Source organism: Pantherophis guttatus, chromosome 2 (genome assembly GCF_059756535.1).
Source record: "Pantherophis guttatus breed Tessera chromosome 2, ASM5975653v1, whole genome shotgun sequence".
NCBI lineage: Eukaryota > Metazoa > Chordata > Lepidosauria > Squamata > Colubridae > Pantherophis > Pantherophis guttatus.
Genome location: NC_142064.1, coordinates 140466395 through 140489224, shown reverse-complemented (window position 1 = coordinate 140489224; position 22830 = coordinate 140466395). Strand labels below are relative to the sequence as shown.

General features: G+C 36.9%; 1 protein-coding gene across 1 annotated transcript in view; it reads left to right on the top strand.

Annotated features, from left to right (window-relative positions):
• The window catches only part of LOC117662806 (transmembrane protease serine 12-like), a 39460-nt gene extending 20864 nt beyond the window's left edge, over positions 1-18596 (top strand). The window contains exons 4-7 of the mRNA XM_060688870.2: positions 9815-10016; positions 15323-15588; positions 17047-17189; positions 17820-18596. Coding sequence (XP_060544853.2) covers positions 9815-10016; positions 15323-15588; positions 17047-17189; positions 17820-18062 — 854 coding nt within the window. The 3' untranslated portion in view covers positions 18063-18596. The remainder of the gene's footprint in view (positions 1-9814; positions 10017-15322; positions 15589-17046; positions 17190-17819) is intronic.
• The last annotated feature ends 4234 nt before the right edge of the window (positions 18597-22830 follow it).

Genomic DNA, 22830 nt, shown 5'->3' with positions numbered 1-22830 from the left:
ACCCCAAACAGTTGGGTGAAGCCAAATGATGGAGATGTTTTCTGAAATTTGACTCATGTGTAAGGTGGGTTAAGGGGCAAATCCTATAACATTTTCCCCCATTCCCCCACCATTTTGAATGCTAACCCTGGCACTGGAATAATTAGTAAGAAGATAATTTATGTTTGTATTTACATTCATTGAAGGGGAAGAGATTACAAGAGAGTAAGCAGGCACAAAATGGGAAATACACATTAAAGAATGTGCCAGTCTGAGCTGTGTTGCCAAGCATGCTACCAGGCTTAAGAGGAAAAAAAACCTTCAGTATGAAGGCTTTTAGAATAGAACCTTCAGCTCTGTTTCAGGTGATAGCACAAGTTGGCAAAAGGTTATAATCAACTAATTAAGCCGACAGAGCTGAGCTTGTTAACATTTTTCAGGAAAGCCTTGTGCTTGGGGGAAGAAAAAAGCAGCTAGGAAGAAAGAATTTGTTTAGTCAATCTCTCCACTCTGTGAGAGGGGAGAAGGGGATCAGGCATAGGATTGTATTAACTGATTTTAATGGGAAACATGCGTCTCAGAGATGTTGCAAAGGTTATAAACGTGGGCATTGGTTACAAAACTACTTTCCAGCTTCGCTGCTCCGACAATCCACATGGGGATTGGAGAGGGATATTAAATCTCAAACCATTAAATCAATTGCCTGTACAATATAAATTGATTAAATGGTTTGAGATTTAATATCCCTCTCCAATCCCCATGTGGATTGTCGTCGCAGCGAGCTGAAAAGGGACGTTCAGGTGAGTCAACGTCCATTTCATCAGCACTGTAACTGTGAACAATTGCTATCCAAGTCAGTTGCTAAATGAGGATTACCTGTAGTAATAGATATGCAATGGACATTTCATTGGATGAATACATTTATACCAAATATACTTAAGGAAAACTGATGTTTTTTATCATTAATGTATTTCCCCAGACCTGTTTGCTAACTAAGCCTTATATTCTTACAACATCTATTGAACTGGTTTTGCATGTGCTAACTGCTGTGAGGATATTTTACATCCCTTATTGAAAAGGATGTCTGATTCCCTCCAGGGAATAATGGCTAAATTGATATCAACAAGCCGTGAATAGATGTATGTTTACATGCTTGTGAATCTATAGAGCTTGCAAAGACTCCCCAGGTAATCAGTACTTGTATATTCTGGTAAAAAAAAAAAAAAGTTCAGGTAACTGTCAGCCAGACAGTGCTTTCTTGCCAGCCATTAACAGCACCTCATCCCATCCCTCAGTCTATGCCTAAACATGTTTATTCTCTTTTCTCACAAAAGGAATAATAAATGTATACATACATCCATTGCTTTCAAAATCCGTAATACTAACTAGTGTGCTTTTCATTTGGACTACTCAATCATGACAATATTTTTCTCTAATGAATTATCAGAAACTAGAAAGAACAAGCCAAAAATCTTTTCCAGTAAGCACAATGCAGTAATTGTTGTTTCTGAAGTGGCAGTGTTAAAACCACTTTTTCCTCATCCACAGATACAGTGCTACCAACACAAGGATATGTCAGAATTGTTCACCATTGCAAGTTCTTACTTGCATCATAGAATCAATAGATTGTATAAAACTATTAAAATGTGTAACTATCAAATTTGCACATTTTTGTAGTTTTCTAAATAACAGATGGTTCTTCAGTTGCTTGCTTTAGTCATAACCCTATATATTATTATTAGATCATGCACATGATCAACTTTCTGTGTATGTGTGTAGGTATGAAAATTCCTGTGTTACGGAGTATTGTTCAAACATGGATTTCTGAATTAAAAGCTACATATTAGAAGATATAATGAGGCATATTCAAGGATAAATGATATTCTCCCAATGTTGCAGTTTTAATCTGCAGACAATAGCTGGCAATTAGAATTTGGCACATCTCTAAACATAAAAATTGTGGCAATTAATATACGGCCTCCCAATTGCATAGGATAATTGGACCAGTGTGTTAGTATTAGATCAAGAACTGCCAATTTAGCATTTTTACATAGTTCTTGTTGCAAATTAGAAATAAATAAACTAAAAGCTATTGTTTTCCTTACAGGTAAAGGCAGCCTCACATTGCAAGAAGCTCAGATAAAAATTTTTTCATTAGACACTTGCAATCAATATGATTGGCATGCAGGAACAATACCAGATACTGCTTTCTGTGCTGGCTCTGAAAATGGAAGTGTTGATACCTGTCAGGTACACTCACTTAATATCAGGTTAGGTTTACTAAATTAGCGATTTACAGATGCACTACAGCAGATAGGAAATTTCAGAAAAGAAAATTAAAATTGATGCAATTTTAGAATTTTATATGGGATATTTGTGAATTGAGATGAAAGATCAATTACTACTGCTTTTGTTATTTTAGAGTCCAGCCAAATAACGCTTTCATTCTAATATAATCAGTGAGAGTTAAGTTGACTAATTTATCCTACTGATTTCAATGCAAATAAATCAGAGGTAACTTATGAAAACAACATAATGTCTCTTATTCAGTGAACTGCTTCTTGCGAATTAAATCTGTAAGAAAAGCTAACTGTTCTCAGCCTACATTGGCTCTACCGTGGGAACAGCACTTTCGTACTTACTCAAGGACAGGAGGAATGCACATTAATGTGGCCACGAGGAAGATCTAATTCTTTGTTCTCAATCCGCCATAATGGAATGAGAACCCTGAATATCACTGAAGATATGTGGCTGCTGTATGTTCACTAGAAAACTAAATAAGAGGAGGGATAGCCTTTATGCATGCATGCTTTTAAATACTATGAATCACTACTCATTGTTATCTTTTTCATTTTTCAGGGAGATAGTGGTGGACCACTTGTATGCTATTTATCAGATTCTAAATACTACATTGTAGGAATTACCAGCTATGGTATTGGCTGTGGCCGACCAAAATTTCCAGGAGTTTACACTAATTTGCCTAAGTACATGATCTGGCTGAGGAGACAAATTAGCAAAACCAATACTGTGAGCATTCAGCAGGTTCTTTGTTTGCTTGTGGTGTGGAACATTTTCCAACTAATTGTATGAAGTGGCTTTTTGATGTGCTATAAATATATCAGATTGCTTTTTAAATACAGTGAATCATCTTGCAGTCTCATTATTTCTAAAAAAAAAACATTTAATAATAGTTTGTAATTTTAATTTGCTCATTGATATATTAAAGCATGTATTTTCATTTGTAATAATCTCTATGAATGCTCTTTATTATTGTAGGATAGAAAGCCTCTTGTGTTTCTTTCTGCCCCATATTATATCAAACAAAATCAAAGTGGGGTTATTTTGAGTTTCTTTCTCATACTTCCCTCCAAAGGAGTAAGTTGCTGCGTTCTTCTCCCTTAACAGTTCACTGCTTTCTTCCCAAGGCCAGATCTATATTTCAGGAAAAATATCTTGGGGACAATAATGGCAAGCCACTTCTGTGCTGTTGTCAAAAGAGTTGGGCCAGCATCTATCTCCCTGTGGCGATAACTAGTAACTGATCTTGGTGTAAGAGCATATTTACATTGTCCTTCTCTAAGTAATGTAGGAAGTTAGCACCCACTCCTCTCCTAGAAAAATGAAATATTCTAGGAAATATTAAAAAGGCAGAATATTATACCTCCCTGGATGAGAAATGGAGAAACATGTTTTTTTAGGCAGGAAGCAGACTCACTCTTAATAGCCCCCACCCTCCTCAGTACCCACAGGAGATATCAGCACTTAGGAGATAAAGAAATAGCTAGGTCTATTCATAAGCAAATGCCCTCACCCAAGATCCAACAAAGATAGGATTAGCCCTCTACCTATTTAGCAACAGAACTCACCACATGGCACCTGGGGAGATTGCATCACCCAGCAAGGCTCAACCAAGCCTGGGACTCAAAAGTAAACCTACAAAGTTACCCCTGCATGGCCCCATGGGAGTCTGACAACCAATCAGAATACAAGCTCAAATTCAAAGCCCAGCAGAGGATATAAATCTCTCTGTGATCCTGTCCACCATTAAACCATTCTTTCAAGCAATCTACATGTTTCCAGTGTCTTTCTCCCCACTTGGAGCTGAATCCAGATGGACATTTCTTCCAACAGTAATATGCACATTTATTCAGAATGTTTAACGGGCGTATTCAGCTGCCCAGAGGATGGAATGAGAGTGTGATGTCGTGGTTAAGGTATCAGACTGGCACTTGGAGAGCCAGGTTCCAGTTTACCTTGAGCCACAGAAGCTCAATGGGCGAGTTTGGGGCCATCATTTCCCCTCAGCCCAAGTGCCCAACCAAAGGTTACTGTGCAGGATTGTGGGAAGGAAAATGGGAAGAGGGAGGACTACTGTATGCCTCAAGTTCCTGAATTAAAGACCAACTATAAGTCTAGGCTATAAATACATTTATTTGTTTACCTTTCTTATATATGCATAAAGGTATCTGTCATGCTTCCTTTTCCTTCATAATATAGAAATCCTCTTACATGAAGCAGACCACTAGTGTGACTCAGAGTTGTCTATACTTAATGGCAGCTAATGGGCTTTAGCTGAGCCAAGATTAAAAGTCTATCATGGACCCCTATAACTCGGTCTCCTTCCTCATCTGTTTCTTTGTCCATTCCATTCAATAAGTCCTATTTCACCAATTTCATGCGTATTAAAAAGATACAGGAAGATAAACGGCGTATAAATCGATTACTTCACGGGGATTAGAATCGCATCCTGGCAATTGGTAAATAACCGCAGGGAAGCGGATTAAAACCTCTCTCCCTTTCTCTTCCCTTGGTCCACAACTCGGACCTTTCTCGTGTCGGCGGAGGCCGAGTTCCAAGAAGCTGCTGCGGGAGGGCGCACGAACCACTTCCCTAGGCCTGGTTCAACCGCCCCGCCGGCTCCTTCCAGCCTCCTCCGCTGCGGACGGCGAACGTTTTCTTCCTTGAGAGGATGATTAACCGGAGTTCTCTACTCGCGGTCATTTCCCTTTTTCCCCTGGCGTTGTTCTGCTCTTCCTTTGCGAAGGATGGAAACGGTGAGGCGACCTTCTCCCGCCTTCGGTAGTGGGTTGGGCGAGCGCTTAGCCTAGGCAGGCCCGGCTCGTGGTATTACGGGGCGAGGCCTGGGTACGACGCCCGCAGGCCTTCGTACCCAGGAAGGCGCAAAGCGCTCGCGGTCCGCTCCCGGCTCTTACTTTGCGGCATCTCTAACTGGCAAACCCAAATAGCCGCCTGGTTCATTTGAAGTATTATCTGCAAAAAAAATACAGTTGTACAGGACTTTCAGTAGGACCGTCCAAAACGCCATAAGGCATTGGATGCAATGGTTTTTCTCCTTAGAAAGTACTGGTTCCAAATACAGAGAAACGGACATCCGTGAGAATTGGGGTTATCAGGATTTACCTCCAGTTTAACAGCATGGCAGATCTACCGCTTCCTTAGCTATCGAGATAGGACTCGGTCCTAAAAGTCTGTAGAGATTCTCAGACATCCAGGTCATGGTTGTCCCAAAGGTGCTTTTTCAGGCGGCAAGTGGGCTTTCCTGTTTTTTCTTTGAAGACTTTTTGCTTCTCATGCAAAAAGCTTCTTCAGCTCTGACAGGATAGTGGGGAATGGAAATTTGGGATGAATACCCTTTGAATGGTGTGGGAGTAGGAATGGATTTCCAGAGAAAACTTGCAGAGCAAAGGAACCAGGAGCACTACTCAGGTGATCCTGAGGACACACATTGTTTCAAGGACCCTCTAAAAAGATGCAAATTTACCAGCTGTCTGCAAGAAATATAAATCTTTACATTCCCCACTATCCTGTCAGAGCTGAAGAAGTTTCATGGAAGAGAAGTGTTTCCATTCTTCACTATCCTGTTGCCTCCTGAAAAAGCACCTTTGGGACTCGATCCTAAGAATATCTTTAGTCTGAAATCTCTTTCCTGCTGTTCTGACGAGAAACTTCCTAGCATATTGGGCAGTTCAGTTTAGATTACAGTGTTGTTCAAAACCTGAGCGGAAGCAACAATCTCTGTGGTGGAAACTGCTTCAGTCGGTTTCTATAATATTTGTATAAGTTTTTTTCGTCCTTCAGTATAATATGTACGGAGTTTGGATGTTGTAGCATCAGAAAAAATTCATTAAGAACAAATTGGAAGAGGGTTTTTTTTCTTTTTGATGCCAACAAATGTAGCAGTTTCTCTGTTAGGCTAAGCTGCCCATCCTGGATCTGAATTCTCTTTAAAATTCTACCGGTTTCTACTTTTTAAATTATAGAATGAATCATAGGTTGTGCATTTGGAAACCCTTATTGATCTGATGGATCTGTTGCTTAATTGTCTTATTTTGGTTCAGGAGGTCTCATTTGACGTCAAGAATATTATTTTTATTAAACCATATAAGTACCCTGAGATTAGTCTTTCTGAAATTTGATTGCATTGAAGCAGCTTAGTTGTCAGATGCTTATGTTTTGGCTCCATGACAGCTGTTTGTATTTGCAAATTCACATCCTAAGCATCTGCCTTTTGTTTCTTCAGTGATATTGTATATTTTAGTATACTGTTAGGCTTTTATAGGTAGTCCTCACCTTACCATAGTTCATTTGGTGACTGTTCAAAGTTAGAATGGCACTGAAGAAATTGATTTATGACTGTTTTTCACACTTATGACTGTTGCAGCATTGCCATGGTCATGTGATCAAAATTTGGACATTTGGCAATAGACTCATATTTATGATGGTTGTAGTTTCCCAGCATCATGTGATCACCTTTTGCGACCTTCTTACAAGCAAAGCCAATGGGGAAGCCAGATTCACTTAATTACTGTGTTACTAACTTAATAACTGCATTGATTCACCTAACTGTGGCAAGGAAGGATGTAAAATGGGACAAAATTCACTTAACAAATGTTTTACTTAGCAACAAATTTGGGGCTCGATTGTGGTCATAGATCGAGGATTACCTGTAGTTACTTTTCCTTCAGCACATCTTGAATATATACTTTTGCTTTTGATTGTTGTCCCCAATTTGGGTCTGAGCCTGGTGCCGAGGCCAGTGAAGGACGCCAGATACAAGGTACAGGTTTTGATTGCTTTTTATTGGGGTACCCCAAGGAAAAGGGCTTCTGGCCTAAATGCCAAGAGAGCCAAGAACAAAGGATTAAGAAAGCTGTATACATTTTAACTAAAGGCGGTGGGACAAGACGGGATAATAAGAGATATCATCTAATATAGAATTATTACTAAAATGTTTAATTTGTTCTATTGGTCTCTAGCTGTCCCTATTCCTAAGCCTTGTCTAATGAATGTCCCAGGAGTTATCTAATACACATTTTATTTGCTACAAGCCATCTCTATTCCTAACTTTTAGTTGAAGTCTGCAAGTTGCCTAACTGTTACTTTTAGCAGCTTTCTAACTACCCAGAATTGTTACAAGCTTTACACATGCATATTTCCTGTGGATAAGCATTCTTTGTTCTTGCCAGACAGACTCCACAATTATAGGCTTCTTGATTTATTTTCAAATGTATGCCATGACCTGGCTTTATTTTAGCAGACAGCCCATCAGTACATGTATCTAATGTTCTTCTTTTCTAATACAGTTGTTTGCATTCTAGCTCAATGCAACCACCAACATCTTTATCAATGCACTTAAACTTTTAGTTACGTTAGTGTAGTTGATCAATCATCCATGGCTTTTGGAATGTAAGAGTTTTATACATTTAACATAGCAGTTTTAATAGTTTTATTCCTTAAGTAATAGCTATGGAATCAAATGTTGCAATTTTTAAGTTGCATAAGATCCATTGGGACTTCACAAATCTCAGTGCATTAATAGCTTACGTTTGAACAAAGACGTTTTTTTCATCTTTGGATGTCTCTTTTCACTTTTATCCTTAATGCCTCCTCAAATCAAATCAAATCAAATCAAATAAAGCAAATTTGATTTGATTTGATTTGAATACCTCCTTAAATTTATTCCTCAATTCCTCTCATTTCCTTTCAATGAGATTCAGGATTTCTGGTGTTCTTATTGAAAATGGTGGATATATGTTCAGGAATATATAATGGCTGGCTTTCTTTTTTAACTTAAGTTGGACCTTCATAGAATCAGAAAGCTGGAAGTGACCTTGGAGTCTTCTAGTTCAACCCCCAGCTGAAGGCACAAGCCTTATCAGTCAAATGGTTGTCTGATCTATTCTTGAAAATCTTCAGTGAAAAAGCATCCACAACTCCAGGAGGCAAACTATTCCACTGATTAATTCCTCTCATTATCAGAAAATTTCTTCTTACTTCTAGGTTGGATCTGTCTTTGACAGGTTCCACTCATTACTTCTATTGTATTGGAATCAGCTTGGGTTTAAAATCTGTGTTGCAGTTCATCAGTCACACTTATCTCAGACACATGATCCAGCATACTACTGGACACTGCCCAGATTAATAGTTAGAACATTTTTGCTACATTATTTATACTTTGACTGAGGTAGTCACAGAGGCCATTGGTGCTAAGTCTACTGCAGGGGTGTCAAACTCAAGGCCCGGGGGGGCCAGATCCGGCCTGCGGGGTGCTTAGATCTGGACCACGGGGCCACCCTGGAAACAGTGAAGGACCGGCCTGCGGTGCCTCTGCCAGTGAAAACGGAGTTCCTGTTTTCACTGGCAGAGGAGGAGTCCAATACTATTCTGGTCCTCATGATTATTCATTATGGCCTGACCATGTAGACTATTGCTCAACTTGAATCCCATGCCTTTTGGAAGGAATTACCTGATGGAACCAATTGAGACTGGAGATAGTTAATTTTTTTTAGTGAAGGGTAATGAGAGGGATTGGGTTAAAAGATTGGGTGCTTATGCCATCAGTTTCTGTCTTCTTTAATAACTAGATTGTTGGGCTTTCCCTTTCATTTATTTTGTATTTATTTATTAAATTTCGAAACCATCCATCTCCTTCAGAGAGATTTTGTGGCTGTGAAGTTTACATGGGTAGTAATTTGCAACTCAGCAGCTGCAACATTGATCAGTTTCTCTAGGTAAATACACAGGGAAATAAGGAAGCACACTGATGAATCACTAGAGGTTGGACCCATTGCTCAGCCCCAACTGTTGGAGAGTGACTCTGACATATCGATGGGTAGCAAATTAGTGTCCATTAATGTCATAGCTATGTAGGAAGTTCTAGTGAATTTGTGGGAGAGAAGGTAAAGGAAAAGGAAAGGGGGAAAAAAAGGAAAAAATTGAAATGGAGGTCTGTTAAAATTGAAGGAGTTTCTAGTAAAGCCAGTAAACTCTAGAATAAGACAAAGTCAGAAAAGAGATAGGAAATATTTCTTCTCATACAAAGGAACTATAGAATTTTTTCCAGTCCTGCCTCCAGAACAAAATGGAGAATATCCCCTATAGAATGCTCTAAGCTCTATTCTAAGAAAATTAGACATTCATGTGTTCATAATTGTTGCAAATTTAACAAAGAGAAGGAACTTGAAAGAAGAGTTGGTTTTAGACAAATATAAAGATGGCCATGCATGACAAAATCAAAGGAATCCATATCAACACTAATTATATTAGAGCAGCATTATAAAGTATCACAAAATTATCTTTACTAGACAAAATATTAGAGGGAGGGAGGGAGGGAGGAAGGCAGGCTGAAAAAATTCTAAATTAATAAATTCTGCATGGTCAGTGTTTAGAAATAATATACAAGACGACTATGGACTCTCAAATTATATTCTAATTTGAAGTTGCTTCCAGGATCTGTTTTAATGCTAACTGCAGTGTGTTTTATGGACTACTTACAAATATTACATTTAATTAGTATTTGTGCTTTGTTTTCTAGAATGTGGAACAAGGCCTGCTATGGATGAGACGGCATCAGGCAATCGGATTGTAGGAGGACGTGATGCTCCACTTGGAGCATGGCCATGGCAAGTTAGTCTTCAAGTTTACCACTTTGGTGTAGGATACCATCATATTTGTGGTGGAGTAGTAATTACTAACAACTCATTGCTGACAGCAGCACACTGCATTAAAAAATGGAAGTATGTATCTTTTAATTTTAAACATTTTTCAGTTAATTTTAGATTTTAAAAAAGTGAGGTAAAATTGTTTGATTTGAAAATATTTGTACATTTTTATGAATATTTTTCCTCCTGAATTGATTTATCAAGCAAGAAAAATACTATTAGAAATGTACAGTTTTATTTGGGGCAAGATGAAATATTCCACCTAGTAAAGTATACTAAATTAACAACTTAACAGGATTGATTGTGCAGAAAACAATGATGAACTTGTGTATATAGGCAACCTTTGACTTTATAACTTAGAAAGGTAGCTTATTTTCTCACATGTATTTATTTAAGGTCATGGAAATATGTTTTAAAAAATAAATTCCATGCCAATCAAATCAGATTTTTAGGTGTGTCCCTTACCATAGGTCATTACCATTCACAAGATTTATATAAAGCAACACTCAAAACCACAACCAAATTAAGCTTCACAAGTTAACAGAAAATATCTATTGTATAAAATTATTGTATAAAATGATTTATACAGTAATTTTATTAAAATTTATAATTAAAATAAAACTAATGCAAACCGAAAAAGTAGAAGATTAAAAAGAAAGAGTAGAAGGTGCAGAAAAAAATTGAAAGACATTAGAAAGCGAAGAAAAAATAATATTGTGGAAAAAAAGAAATATATAGTGATTTCACCTTCCTCACAATTATAAACAATATTTATAACTTAGCATCTTCTCTTAAAATACAATAAATGATCTCTTCTTTCCATATCCCATCTCTTAACTTAACTAAATCCTTACAACCTTGTCATCTCAAGTCATTTCAATTCTAATGTCAGCAAAAGTCCATCAAGAGTTACCAGAAATAACATATCTATCATATGTTCATATGATAAACAACATACATATCATAAAAACATATATTTTAAACCTAGTCAAATAAACCAACTTTCTTTTACTTCCTCACTTTTACTTAGGGAGGAAGTCTTAATTTTTAGCTCCTCCAACTAATGTAGAACTTGATTTATTTTAATTTCTTCTTTGTCCCTTCTCATAAAATTCTTCAAACCTTCGATAAGCCTCTTTTGTAAATCCCATATAGGAAATTATTCCGGTCGCTCTCTTTGTTTGTTTTTTTATAAATATCCCTTTTATTTACAATAAAAAGGGATTGTAAATATCCCTTTTAATTATTAATATATAAACCAGCTTCTTTTGTATATCCAATGTAAAATCTTCTATGTCATTCTCATAGTCTGTTAATTCTATTTTCACATCTGTCTCAATCATGTCAGGTAATACTTGCTCGTCTTCAATAGGATCTTTTTATCTATCTATAGAGGCAGACACTTAAAATTAACTTCTGGGCCCATTGATCAAAAATATTTTTCAATATGTCCATTGTTGCTTCATTGTAAATCAAAATTGAATATTCTTTTCCTTTAATTGTAATTTTTAGTTGCCTTTAGTTTCCAATTTTTAAATCTTTTGTTTTTTTTTTTACAAAAAATAAAAAATAGGCATTTTTCCATGGAAAGAATTTAAAATTATTTAAAATTAACTCACAGATCTTATTTCAAATTTATCTGGCCCCTTAGTCCAATTGTATCTTTTTAAAAGCAAAGTTTTAATCAGCCTGTTGCTTATTGGAAAAAAGTTAAGTCAATAAACTTGTAGTTAAAAGTTCTTTTGTTAAGGATTGAAGAAAACTCTCCCAAGTGCTAGAAAACTTATTAATATTCCTAACAGCTGAAAAGCCACTAACAAGCAATTTCTGAAAGTGAATAGAAAAGGAAATAAGTAAAGTTGGTATCATTTCAAAGGTGCCAACCATGTTTGAACAAGATTTATTTATTTATTTATTTATTTTATTTATTTATTAAATTTTTATACCGCCCCCTCTCCTGAAGGACTCGGGGCGGTGAACAGCCAGAATTAAAAACACACAATACAAATATTAAAATACATTAAAATGAAATTAAATTATCTTTGGCTTCTCCAATTTAAAACCCCTTACCCATAAAATTCCCCAATTAAAAATTTTTAACCCAGCCCGGCTTGCTGAAATAAAAAAGTCTTCAGGGCCTGGCGGAAGGTCCGGAGGTCCGGGATCAGTCGTATTCCTGGGGGTAGCTCATTCCAGAGGGCGGGTGCCCCCACAGAGAAGGCTCTTCCCCGGGGGGTCGCCAGCCGACATTGCCTGACAGACGGCACCCTGAGGAGGCCCTCTCTGTGGGAGCGTGTTGGCCAGTGGGAGGTTATCGGAGGCAGAAGGTGGTCTCGTAAGTAACCGGGTCCTAAGCCATGGAGCGCTTTGAAGATGAGAACCAACACCTTGAAGCACACTTGGAAGACCACCGGAAGCCAATGCAGCTCGCGCAGGAGAGGTGTCACGTGGGAGCGCCATGTCGCCCCCATAAGTACCCGCGTGGCCGCATTCTGCACCAGTTGGAGCTTCCGAGTGCTCTTCAAGGGGAGCCCCATGTAGAGAGCGTTGCAGTAGATGGTTATTCACTGGTCTCTCAGAGCTCTAAACCCAATAGAGACTGCTATCTTGTGATCGTCCTGCAAGGAGCAGCTGACTGGAGCACTTATGGGTGATCTCCTTGTCCAGAGGAGTTATTGCGGTCTACTTGCTGACTCTTTATTCTGCTGTAATTGTCAGCTCTGCTTTTTGCAGAGCTGTCTTCAGTGTGGCAGTCCCGTAAAATGATCAAATCCATTAGTTGCCATGTCTTTCATTGGTCCTTCCTATCAAGGTTATCATAATAAAAGAAACCATGCACTGGAGGTTAGCAATCTAATAGCAAAAATGCCACTAAGTGCTCATTAGGCTCATTAAGGACCTAGCAGCTTTACTAAGGATAGACATTATAGGTGTCTATAATAGACAGTAAAGCAGATAATGAGGCAGATTTTCATTTTGGAATTGGCAGCATCTATAAAACTTTGGAAAAGGAAATTTGGCAACCAATATATGATATTTAAAGAGAAAATGGATATTGGAAAGAGAAAATGATTAAGTGTACCTCAAGCTGAGTGTGGTCTTTTATAATTACACGTAATTATAAATCCAGATAATATTCTTGGCAATAACATAGAACTAGTTTTGTCCTTTTTTTGAGATTTTTTTGGGGGGAATGGCTTGTCAGTGTGGCCTACAGGCTTGAGATTTCCTAAATTGCTTACATTTCAAGGTAAGTCAAAGCTAGCTGGGTGTATGTTATCTTTAAAGGAGAAATCAGCCAACCAAAAATATTCCACAAATTAGTAGCTAAGAGAAAGGAATATTTGTCTGAACCAGAGAATTGGAAGCTCACCAGCACATAATTCTCTTAATGACTGCATGACTGACAACCATCATAAAAGTGGTTGTAAAACTGAATCAGTTACATGGTGACCCACTTAATGATCGCAATGACTTATGAACAGAATTCTGAGTTCAGTTGTTGTTAAGTGAGAACTACCTGAATTGTGAATTGAAAAATAAAACGTAGTTTTCCTGTGATTTGGTACACAAAATCTGAGAGTTAATAGCAATAGCATTTCTATCTTGTACAATTTAATAAAGGTTGGGGGAATTGGGCAAGTGAATGATCAAATATGGTGGTATTTTTCCAAATTCATCAAAACCTTTCAACCAAAATGTTTAATTAATTATCATTACTAGTAGAGACATTACTATCTACCAATCTGAGGATACCTCATATGCACTTTTTAGTGCAAATTTAAGAATGTAGCACTATTATTAGGGTCAGTTTTTGATAAATCACCAACAGATTTAAAGAAAATTTTGTACTGTCAAGTGTTTTGAGTAGAATTACTGAGGTCCAATTCCAAGATCTCTTCTGATCATTTTTAAACGCTTTTGGGAAAGTTGTTTTAATATAATTATTTTATATTGGGGATACTTGGTCAAAACTGCAGAAATCCAGACAAGCATAGGAAATATAAAGGTATTCTAGAAAAACCTCTGATCAGATTTGCACAGACTGGATCTGATAGTTTAACCCTACCAATCATGATCTGATTGTACTTGTCTTATTTGAAACCAGATTGCATTTATGACTAAGTCTTCTACTAGATATATATACTGTATTTTCCGGCGTATAAGACAACTTTTTAACACATGAAAATCTTCTCAAAAGTTGGGGGTCTTATACGCCGGGTGTCGTTCTCCTGTAACCAGGCAGATCAGCCCGAAAGACTCTGACGAGCCTTAAATGGCTCTGGTGATCCAAGCTCTGATGATCCCAGCTTTGCCTGCTAATCAGGCAACTCAGCTGGGATGCCAGAGCCATGTAAAAGGAAAAAACTTTTTTCCTTTTACGTGGCTCTGGCATCCCAGCTGAGTTGCCTGCCAATCAGGCAACACAGCTGGGATCGCCAGAGCCCTGTAAAAGGAAAAAAGTTTTCCCCCTCCAGCTTGCTTACCTTAGCTGCTAATCGCAACGCTTGCCTTGCTTCGCTTGCCTGAATCCATTCCATCAGCAACCCACTCCCTGCCTGCAATGAAACAGGCAGGAGTTGTGGACTTCAACTCCCAGAATTCCTCAGCCAGCAAAACAAAGCTGGCTGAGGAATTCTGGGAGTTGAAGTCTACAAGTCTTAAAGTTGCCAAGGTTGGAGACCCCTGTTCTATTGGGTAAGTTTTTTTCCCCTTTAGGAGCTTTAAAAAAAATAGTTAATTGGGGGGTTTTTTAGTTGTTCTTTTTTAGACCTAGCCATTTAAAGTTTAGGAAGTTTTAAATTTAGTTTTCATATAAAAATAAAAATAAAAAAAATATTTGTGCAGCTTTCTGAGATTTAGTGTGTTTCTGTAGTGTTTCACTCTAACTACACAAACACACAAAATCTCACAAAGCTGTATGTGGAATTTTGTGTGTGTAAAGTGTGAAAGTTGTTTTTTTGGGCTTTTTGTGGCTATGTGAGGTTCCTGCTTGTTGCAGGGGCCATTTTGGGTCTAGCACAGCTGCTTTTACATTGTGGGTGAGCCAGTTGATGTTTTTTAATTTTTATTTGGTGTGCGTTGGAAGAGGGGTAGTCTTATACGGTGAGTATAGCCCAAACCCATATTTTAACAGGAAAAGTCGGGGTCGTCTTATACGCCCAGTCGTCTTATAAGCCGGAAAATACGGTAGTAAAGGCAGGTTTTCTATCAATAAAGTTCTGGTTCTACATAGGATTACTGATTCTGATTTTGGTCTGGTAAGATGCTTAGTAGTTTTGCCCAGAACAGATGCCATGACAATTCTTAAATAGTACTGAAGTCATAATTCTATAATAAATATTATCTACAATACCGTATATCATTTCTCCCTCTCCTAGGAGTCCAGAGTTTTGGAGAGCTGTATTTGGCTTAAATCATCTTTATCATCATCAGTATTACACTAGAGCGAGACAAATCAAAGCAATTATAATCCATTCTCATTTCAAGCGGGAAACGTATGACAATGATATTGCATTATTCAAATTACAAAATCCTATCACATTTAATGATTATATCCAGCCTATCTGCTTACCTCCAAGTCCTCTTTTTCTAGGTAATGGTACTCTATGTTATATAACAGGATGGGGAAGTGCACATGAGAAAGGTAACTGTTTTAATTTCCCTGTAAATTTAATGTTGAGTGCAGTCATAATTTTACTGAACTCATAAAATCTTTCTACGTTACTTCCATTTATCCCATTAAGTGGAAAAAAGCCTGTGGTGACCTTTATGATACACAGGCAATTGGGGGCGGGGAGGGCAGGGGAATGTATGTGTGTTTGCATTCAACAGTTTGTGCTTATATTGCTTTTGTTCCATCAATTACTGAGCATTACATGCAGCTATCTCTTCAGTTTCTACAATTTCAATAAGCATTGCTCCTGTTTTCATGATAATAAGCAATAAACAATGCTGATTTTTTTGAAAAATGAAAGTGTATATTTTTCTTGCTCTTAAGCAAAATATTTTGACTGAGGAGTTGTACTTTGGTGGTGCAGTGGCGCAGTGGTTAGAATGCAGTACTGCAGACTACTTCCGCTGATCACTGGCTGCCAGCAGTTTGGCAGATCGAATCTCACCAGGCTCAAGGTTGACTCAGCCTTCCATCCTTCTGAGGTCGGTAAAAATGAGGACCCAGATTGTTGGGGGCAATATGCTGGCTCTGTAAACCGCTTAGAGAGGGCTGCAAAACACTATGAAGAGGTTATACAAGTCTAAGTGCTATTGCTGCTATTGCTATTGGTATTTTCATGTCTCAAATAAGAACAGGAATCAAGAAATAATCACTATTGGAGAAGGAGAATCAGTTCAAAGCAAGGACAAAGAACAATGTGTTGGTATACAGTAATTGCATCCATATAGATAAAATTGTCTGCCATTGTTATGAGAGAAAAGGATTTTGACAAAATCATGTAAACCTTGTCACAGAAAAAACTGCATATAGTTTAAGTTCACATAACAGAGGACAAAACAATCACCTTTATCATCACGTGCTTTCAATTAAAATATTCCGCTCCCCGCACATCCTGTTTCATGAACTTTTTCAACCTTGCCAGACATGTGCTGACATTCTACCAATCACTCTGGAAACTTCTGATCTTGATATTCTAACCTCTGTTGTAAATAGTGTGCACATTTCTCCATACTGACGTAATAAGAGTAAAGTAGTATTTTGCTTCAAAAATTCACTCATGAAAAAAATCCACAACTGCTTTGCATAGGATTAATAAATAGGTTTATTGTGACTGCAGGTCATAATACTGTATATTAGCAGAGTAACATATATTTACTTCACATCAATCATGTAGTTCTCAATAAAATAAAAACGCTTACTAATTTCTATAATGACACATTGTATAAAAATATATGCCTTCCCTCCCAAATACATATACATCATTGTGGATAAATCTTTAAAACAAAATTCATTTTTGTCTTTAAAAACATGGCTGCTATTCAGAAAGTAAATAGCTGTCAGGAGGCAGCAGTTTTGTTTATTGAGTTATACTTCTTTTTAAAAAGTATAAGTATACTTGTAGCATTACTTTTTATTTTTTCATTAAAGGTGAAAAAAAATATATATTACAAGAAGCAAAGGTTGATATTATTCCACAAAGTATCTGTAACAGATATGATTGGTATGGTGGAGCTGTAACAACGAATATGTTTTGTGCTGGCTCTGAAAGTGGAGCTGTGGATAGTTGTCAGGTAAAATTGAAATAATTTCATTTTTAATTCTTTTGCCATAAAATCCTGATTGGTACTATTTGATTAGGCAAGCAAATTTACAAATCTAGGAAATAAAATTAGTTGACACTTTCTGTGGGAAAACAGGCATCAAAATTTAGTTCAAGTAATATTTTTTACTTTGCTTAGAATATTTCAACCACTTTGTGTCCATACAAAACAATTTTGAAATAGAGGTTGAAAGTGGTTCATTTCAACATTGCATATGTAGTAATCATAAAACTTAGCAGAGGATGAATACTCTTATGTATTTCTAGCTGTGTATCTTGACTTTTAAATTAAGCATATTTATTCTGGAGCTGGAATGCTCAAAATATCAATGAAGACATTTAGTAATGTTAATAATTTCAATTTAGTGATTTAGCAATCTTGCACCACTTACCCAAAACGAAGCCCCATTGAATTAAATGGGCTGAGTGCTAAGTGCATTTTGTAACACTGCTCTCTAAATGACTCACAAGATTGCCTAATTCAAACTTTCCATATTTTCTTAGAAAAATATTTTAACAATTCATGTCCAAATAGGCCATCAGAATCTTAAAATGTAAGTATATTCTAAGCAACATTCAAATGAATTCCTTCATTTTTTAGGGAGACAGTGGCGGACCATTGATGTGTAATAATATCCAAGATGTCACACAATATTATCTGGTAGGAATAACCAGCTTTGGCCGTGGTTGTGGCCGACCACAAAATCCAGGGATCTATGTACGTCTAACTAATTACAGGAATTGGTTGAACACTCTTTTACAAAGCAGAACTACTACTATGAACATTCATCATGTTCTAATATTGTCGATAATAAGATGGATAACATTCCATATTTATCTATGAAAAATTATATATAAAACCATTATATCAGATGGTCTTTTAAATATTGCTTCCTCTTATAAACATGTATAGAGCAATTTTTTTAACATTTGACAATATGAATATATTACGTTTAACATAATATATTCATATTGATGAATATGAAAATGAATATATTACGTTTAACATACGTTTTGTAATATTTCACCAATGTAGCCTAAATAAATTGAAAATATGTATTTAAACTGTTATTTTAAAAAGGAAACAAATTTTTTTAATCAGTTATAGATAGCCGTCAGAGAGGATAGGGTAGAGGAGCCATTGCAGGGAAAAAGCTATGAATTTCATTGTGACTATAAAATGGATTAAAATATAAGAATATTTTACTATTTCAATAAGACTGATCTCTCTAGTGAAAACACTTTTCCCTCCAGGATGGAACTAATAATTTGTAAAATTATCTTATTCCACATAAATGCAAAAGAAATGCATATGACAAGTGCCTAATGTTGCCATGTATTCACTGTCATTATAAAAATAATAAAACGTATTGCAATTGAATACAGATTGTATGCTTGAAATTCCAGTGTATTATTTTACTTTCATTCTCAACTAAGTAACTATCATATAAGGATTTGGCTGGTATTAAAAAAATAATATTTTTTTAAAAAAAGCCACAAATTTTAAATATCAGAAAATTGAAAATTATTGATAGCTCTTCTCAATTAGTAAATTGAACAGCATGATTTTCTGCCTCTTAAGCAGCAGTTCATTAGAACTACTTCATTAGTAAAACTTGTAAATTGAAGTAATAAGATTTTGCACATTACCTATATTGGTAATAAACTATAAGTGGGGATATAATGTTATAATAAAGTTCAAAAATACTGATTTATAGTAGCATGTTAAGCCAAAAGAAAACTCTTTCCTTAAAAAAAAAAAACCTTTGAGAACCATAAAGAGCACAGTGATATGACTGCATTTCCAAAATCAATTTTATGTACTGATGGCAAAAGACCTAAGAAATTGTCCATACATCCGTTCCTCCACCTGTCTGTTTGTCTATTTAGGCATAACAGTTGAGCAGAAGTAAAACTCGGATCAAGTTTTCCTTTACAATTGGATATACTACTGTTGTAATTACAGTTTGTTTTCCTGTATGAAGGGGGTATATAAGATGATGGCCATTAGGAAGAAAACTAGTGGCAAAGATAGTTACAATATAATGAAGGAAAAACAGTAAAATTGGTTAGATCTGGGTGGCAAAATTCAGGGTGACTAATTGACAACAGCAAAAATTGGAAACTTCTAACATTTTGCCACTGTTTAATACTGTATTCCAAATTTTTGTAGCCCAGATTCATAGCTCTATCAGTGTGCGCAAAACAAAAGTGCTAATGAAAGTAAAGGCACAATCCCATTCATGAAAGCTGTAAATGATGTATATTGCCTATCACCAAAATGAGGAAAAAAATGTCCAATGTGATGTCTTTGTCCAGCTTTATCCTTGGCAAAGTTCCTTCCGAGTTCACCAGCAACAACATTGCACTATCCACAAGAGTGTAAAGAAGTTACGAGGCAGATGATCAGTGGCCGTAAAGGATGCCCACCACCACTTATTCCCACACTATGTGACAACCACATTCTGGTGAAAGAGATGTGAAAAAGATGTCCCCCCCCCCCCATCTTGTCTCCTCTGCCAGCCATGTTGCGTTGCAACCTTGTCGCGGCCTTTTCTTTTGGGGGGATCCTTGGGCTATTTATTAAAGCCCAGCCCAAAGCTGGGCTCTGCTTGAACCTTATCAATTGCCAACTTGGTTTTGCCCCTTCAGTTCGCTGGGCGTTGGATGTTTCTTACCATTGGAAGCCCCCAAGCCTTTTCTAGGTAAAATCCCAAATATTTTAAGTGCCACAATGCCCAAGATGGTTAGCATTAGGTAGTGGGCAGCAAAGGTTTTCTCAGTCACAGTTCTTCATTGGGGAGAAGATTGCAAATGCAACCAGGCGAAGGGGCTGAGTATGGTTCTACAGAGTCCTCCCTGTGATTTCTTTGGAGAATGAGGCAAATTTATCTCGAGAATCTCTATTGGTGGGAGCATCTTACTGCCTGGCAAGCAGCACTAACCACAGCATGTGATGGCATTTTGGTCCTAAAGCAAACTCAGATGGTTCTTAGGACATGTTATCATGCATCATGAACTGTTGTAATGTCACTTAGCATTCAAAGAAATGGCATTCATAAACATGGCAGCTTGCTTTACAGATAGGAACATACATTGTGTCTGAAGGAGGATCTCTGCAAGCGAAGCATGCATGGCAGGAAAATTATCCCCAAAAACTTTCTGTGCAGCTACATACAAAATAGTTTGATTTTTTTTTTTAGAACAAAGGGAGAAGTTAGATACAGGTCTCGGAGGAATAAGTACATACCAAAGAGGTTCTCAAGTACCCTTCACTTAGGGATTATCAGGGATTTTGGAGGAGGGCATTTTTTATCTACTCTGCCAGTTTTAGAAAAGCCATTAAGAAAAACCATTGTTTTTTTCCCAATGGCCTTGGGGTGGAAATTTTGTGAGCTGTTTGCTTTAATTTATCTCTAATGGTTATTTTCAACCTTATTTTTTTTGGAAAAAAAAGTGGGTATGCAAGGTGCTTACTATTAATTGCAGTGGCATTTAAGCCAAATAAATAAATAAATCTTAGTAAGCTCCCCTTATAAAGCTTAAAAACAATTTAATACTATTAAAGCATTACAAAATAAATATATATGGTACCAAGTAAAATTATGGATATTAATACAGCCAGGAAATAGAGCCCTTAACAAACTTAAAGCCCCAGGCCCAGACACACAATCAAGTCTTCACATTCTTGCAAAGGCCAATGGGGTTGGGCTTATCCTGATATCTAAAGGAAAAATATTCCAGAGGGAAGAGCCTATGGTTTCTGCCAGCTGACATTTCTTGGCTGCCAAGACCCACAGCATGTACAACTTGCCTGGCTTAACTGGACAGGTAGAAGCAACTGGAAGAAGATTGTTCCTAAGGTAACACACACACCCAGTCAGGAAGGGCTTTAAAGATGATAGCCAATACCTTGAATTGCACCCAGAAACAACTTGCAACTAATCCAGCTCACAAGGCAGTGGTATGTGTGACAACTAACCGACACGTTTTAATACCCATGCAAGTGCATGCTGTACTAGTTGAAGCTTCTAAATGCTCTTCAAGGGCAACCCATGTAGATTGCACTGCAGTAGTCCAGATGAGAGATAACAAGGACACGAGTGAGCATAATTGATGATCAACTTCTGACACCTATGGTGGAAATTAGTCTCATAACAGAAGTGCTACAAGAAACTGAATATTTAAAATAATGCTAGTTAGCTTCAAATGATACTTCAAATTCAAATGATGCTGTCGAAAACAGGATATGTTTTATGGGGTGTGCATTTTACCAGCATCACTTTTTTATTTCTAGAATGTGGAAAAAGACCTCTTGAAACTGAGATAGTGACTGAGTCTCGGATTATAGGTGGACATGATGCTCTACCTGGGACTTGGCCATGGCAAATTAGCTTTCAGATCTATGAATTTCCCTCAGTATACAGTCATGTATGTGGTGGATCTTTAATTAATAACATCACAGTATTGACAGAAGCTCGTTGCATTAGATCATGGATGGATGTATCTTCCAGGTTTTTCCTGATTTATCTTCTAAAATTAACTTTTACTATAAAGTATACAGTTTAATACCTCTTTCTGTGCGTATGTGTATATAGTGTTTGAACTAGAATTATAAATATGTGAAAGTTTGATCTTAATTGTTCTGCTTGACCTTCTTGGCAATATAAATATAACATTTTCATTAGAACAAAATACATTTTTATGAAAGAGAATATATAAAACAGTCACATCTTAAATTCATTAATACACATTTTGTTGAAAAGTTTTGATTAATATCTAGAATAAGAAACATGTCCCGATACATGAAATCATTATCAGTAATCATAATCTTCTGTAATTATACTAGTCTGCAGTTATACAAATTATCACACATTAATTTTACCTAGTATTCTTTCAATCTTGATGACTCTTGGGGATATAGACCAGGGGTGTCAAACTAGCATCGTCATGTGATGTATCGGGACTTTTTTCTCCTTCGCTAAACTGGGTATGGGTGTGGCCAGTGTGTGATGCATCTGGCCCATGGAGTTTTACAACCCTGATATAGACCATATTCTTATTAGCACGAGGAAAGAATGGAGAATGGGGTAAGAGGCTAAAGGGAGTAGGTTTTGGAAAAAGTAAATTCCTCTTTCGGGGTAAAATTGCACCTGATGCCTTGAAGTGATGCTTGAAGAACCAATTCTTGATCTATTGTTAGGATACTTTCATCCCATCTCCATTTTTTTTCAAAAAGAGAAAAAGGAAGACTTTGGAGTACAGGTAATCCTTGAGTTACAACCATAATGGAGCCTGCCCATCCGTTGTAACACAAAATGTTTGTAAAATAGGTCAGTTACAGTAAGGATATCAAAGTATACATGTCATCTTCTTCTGTGTCTAGGTCAAACTTTAAACTGTCAGAATGAAGCCACCTTCCTGGTTTTGTCATTGGCCCAAAAAGGTCATTATTGGTACGTGTTTCTAGTAGTAGCTGACATACCAGTAGATAGATTAGGCTCTGTGTCTCTCCACATTCACACATACAGTATAAGTACTCAGAGGTGAATATCATAGAGGTCCTTAGCAATACTTGGAGACTGTAAAGGATTGGATAAAACAGACAAGTT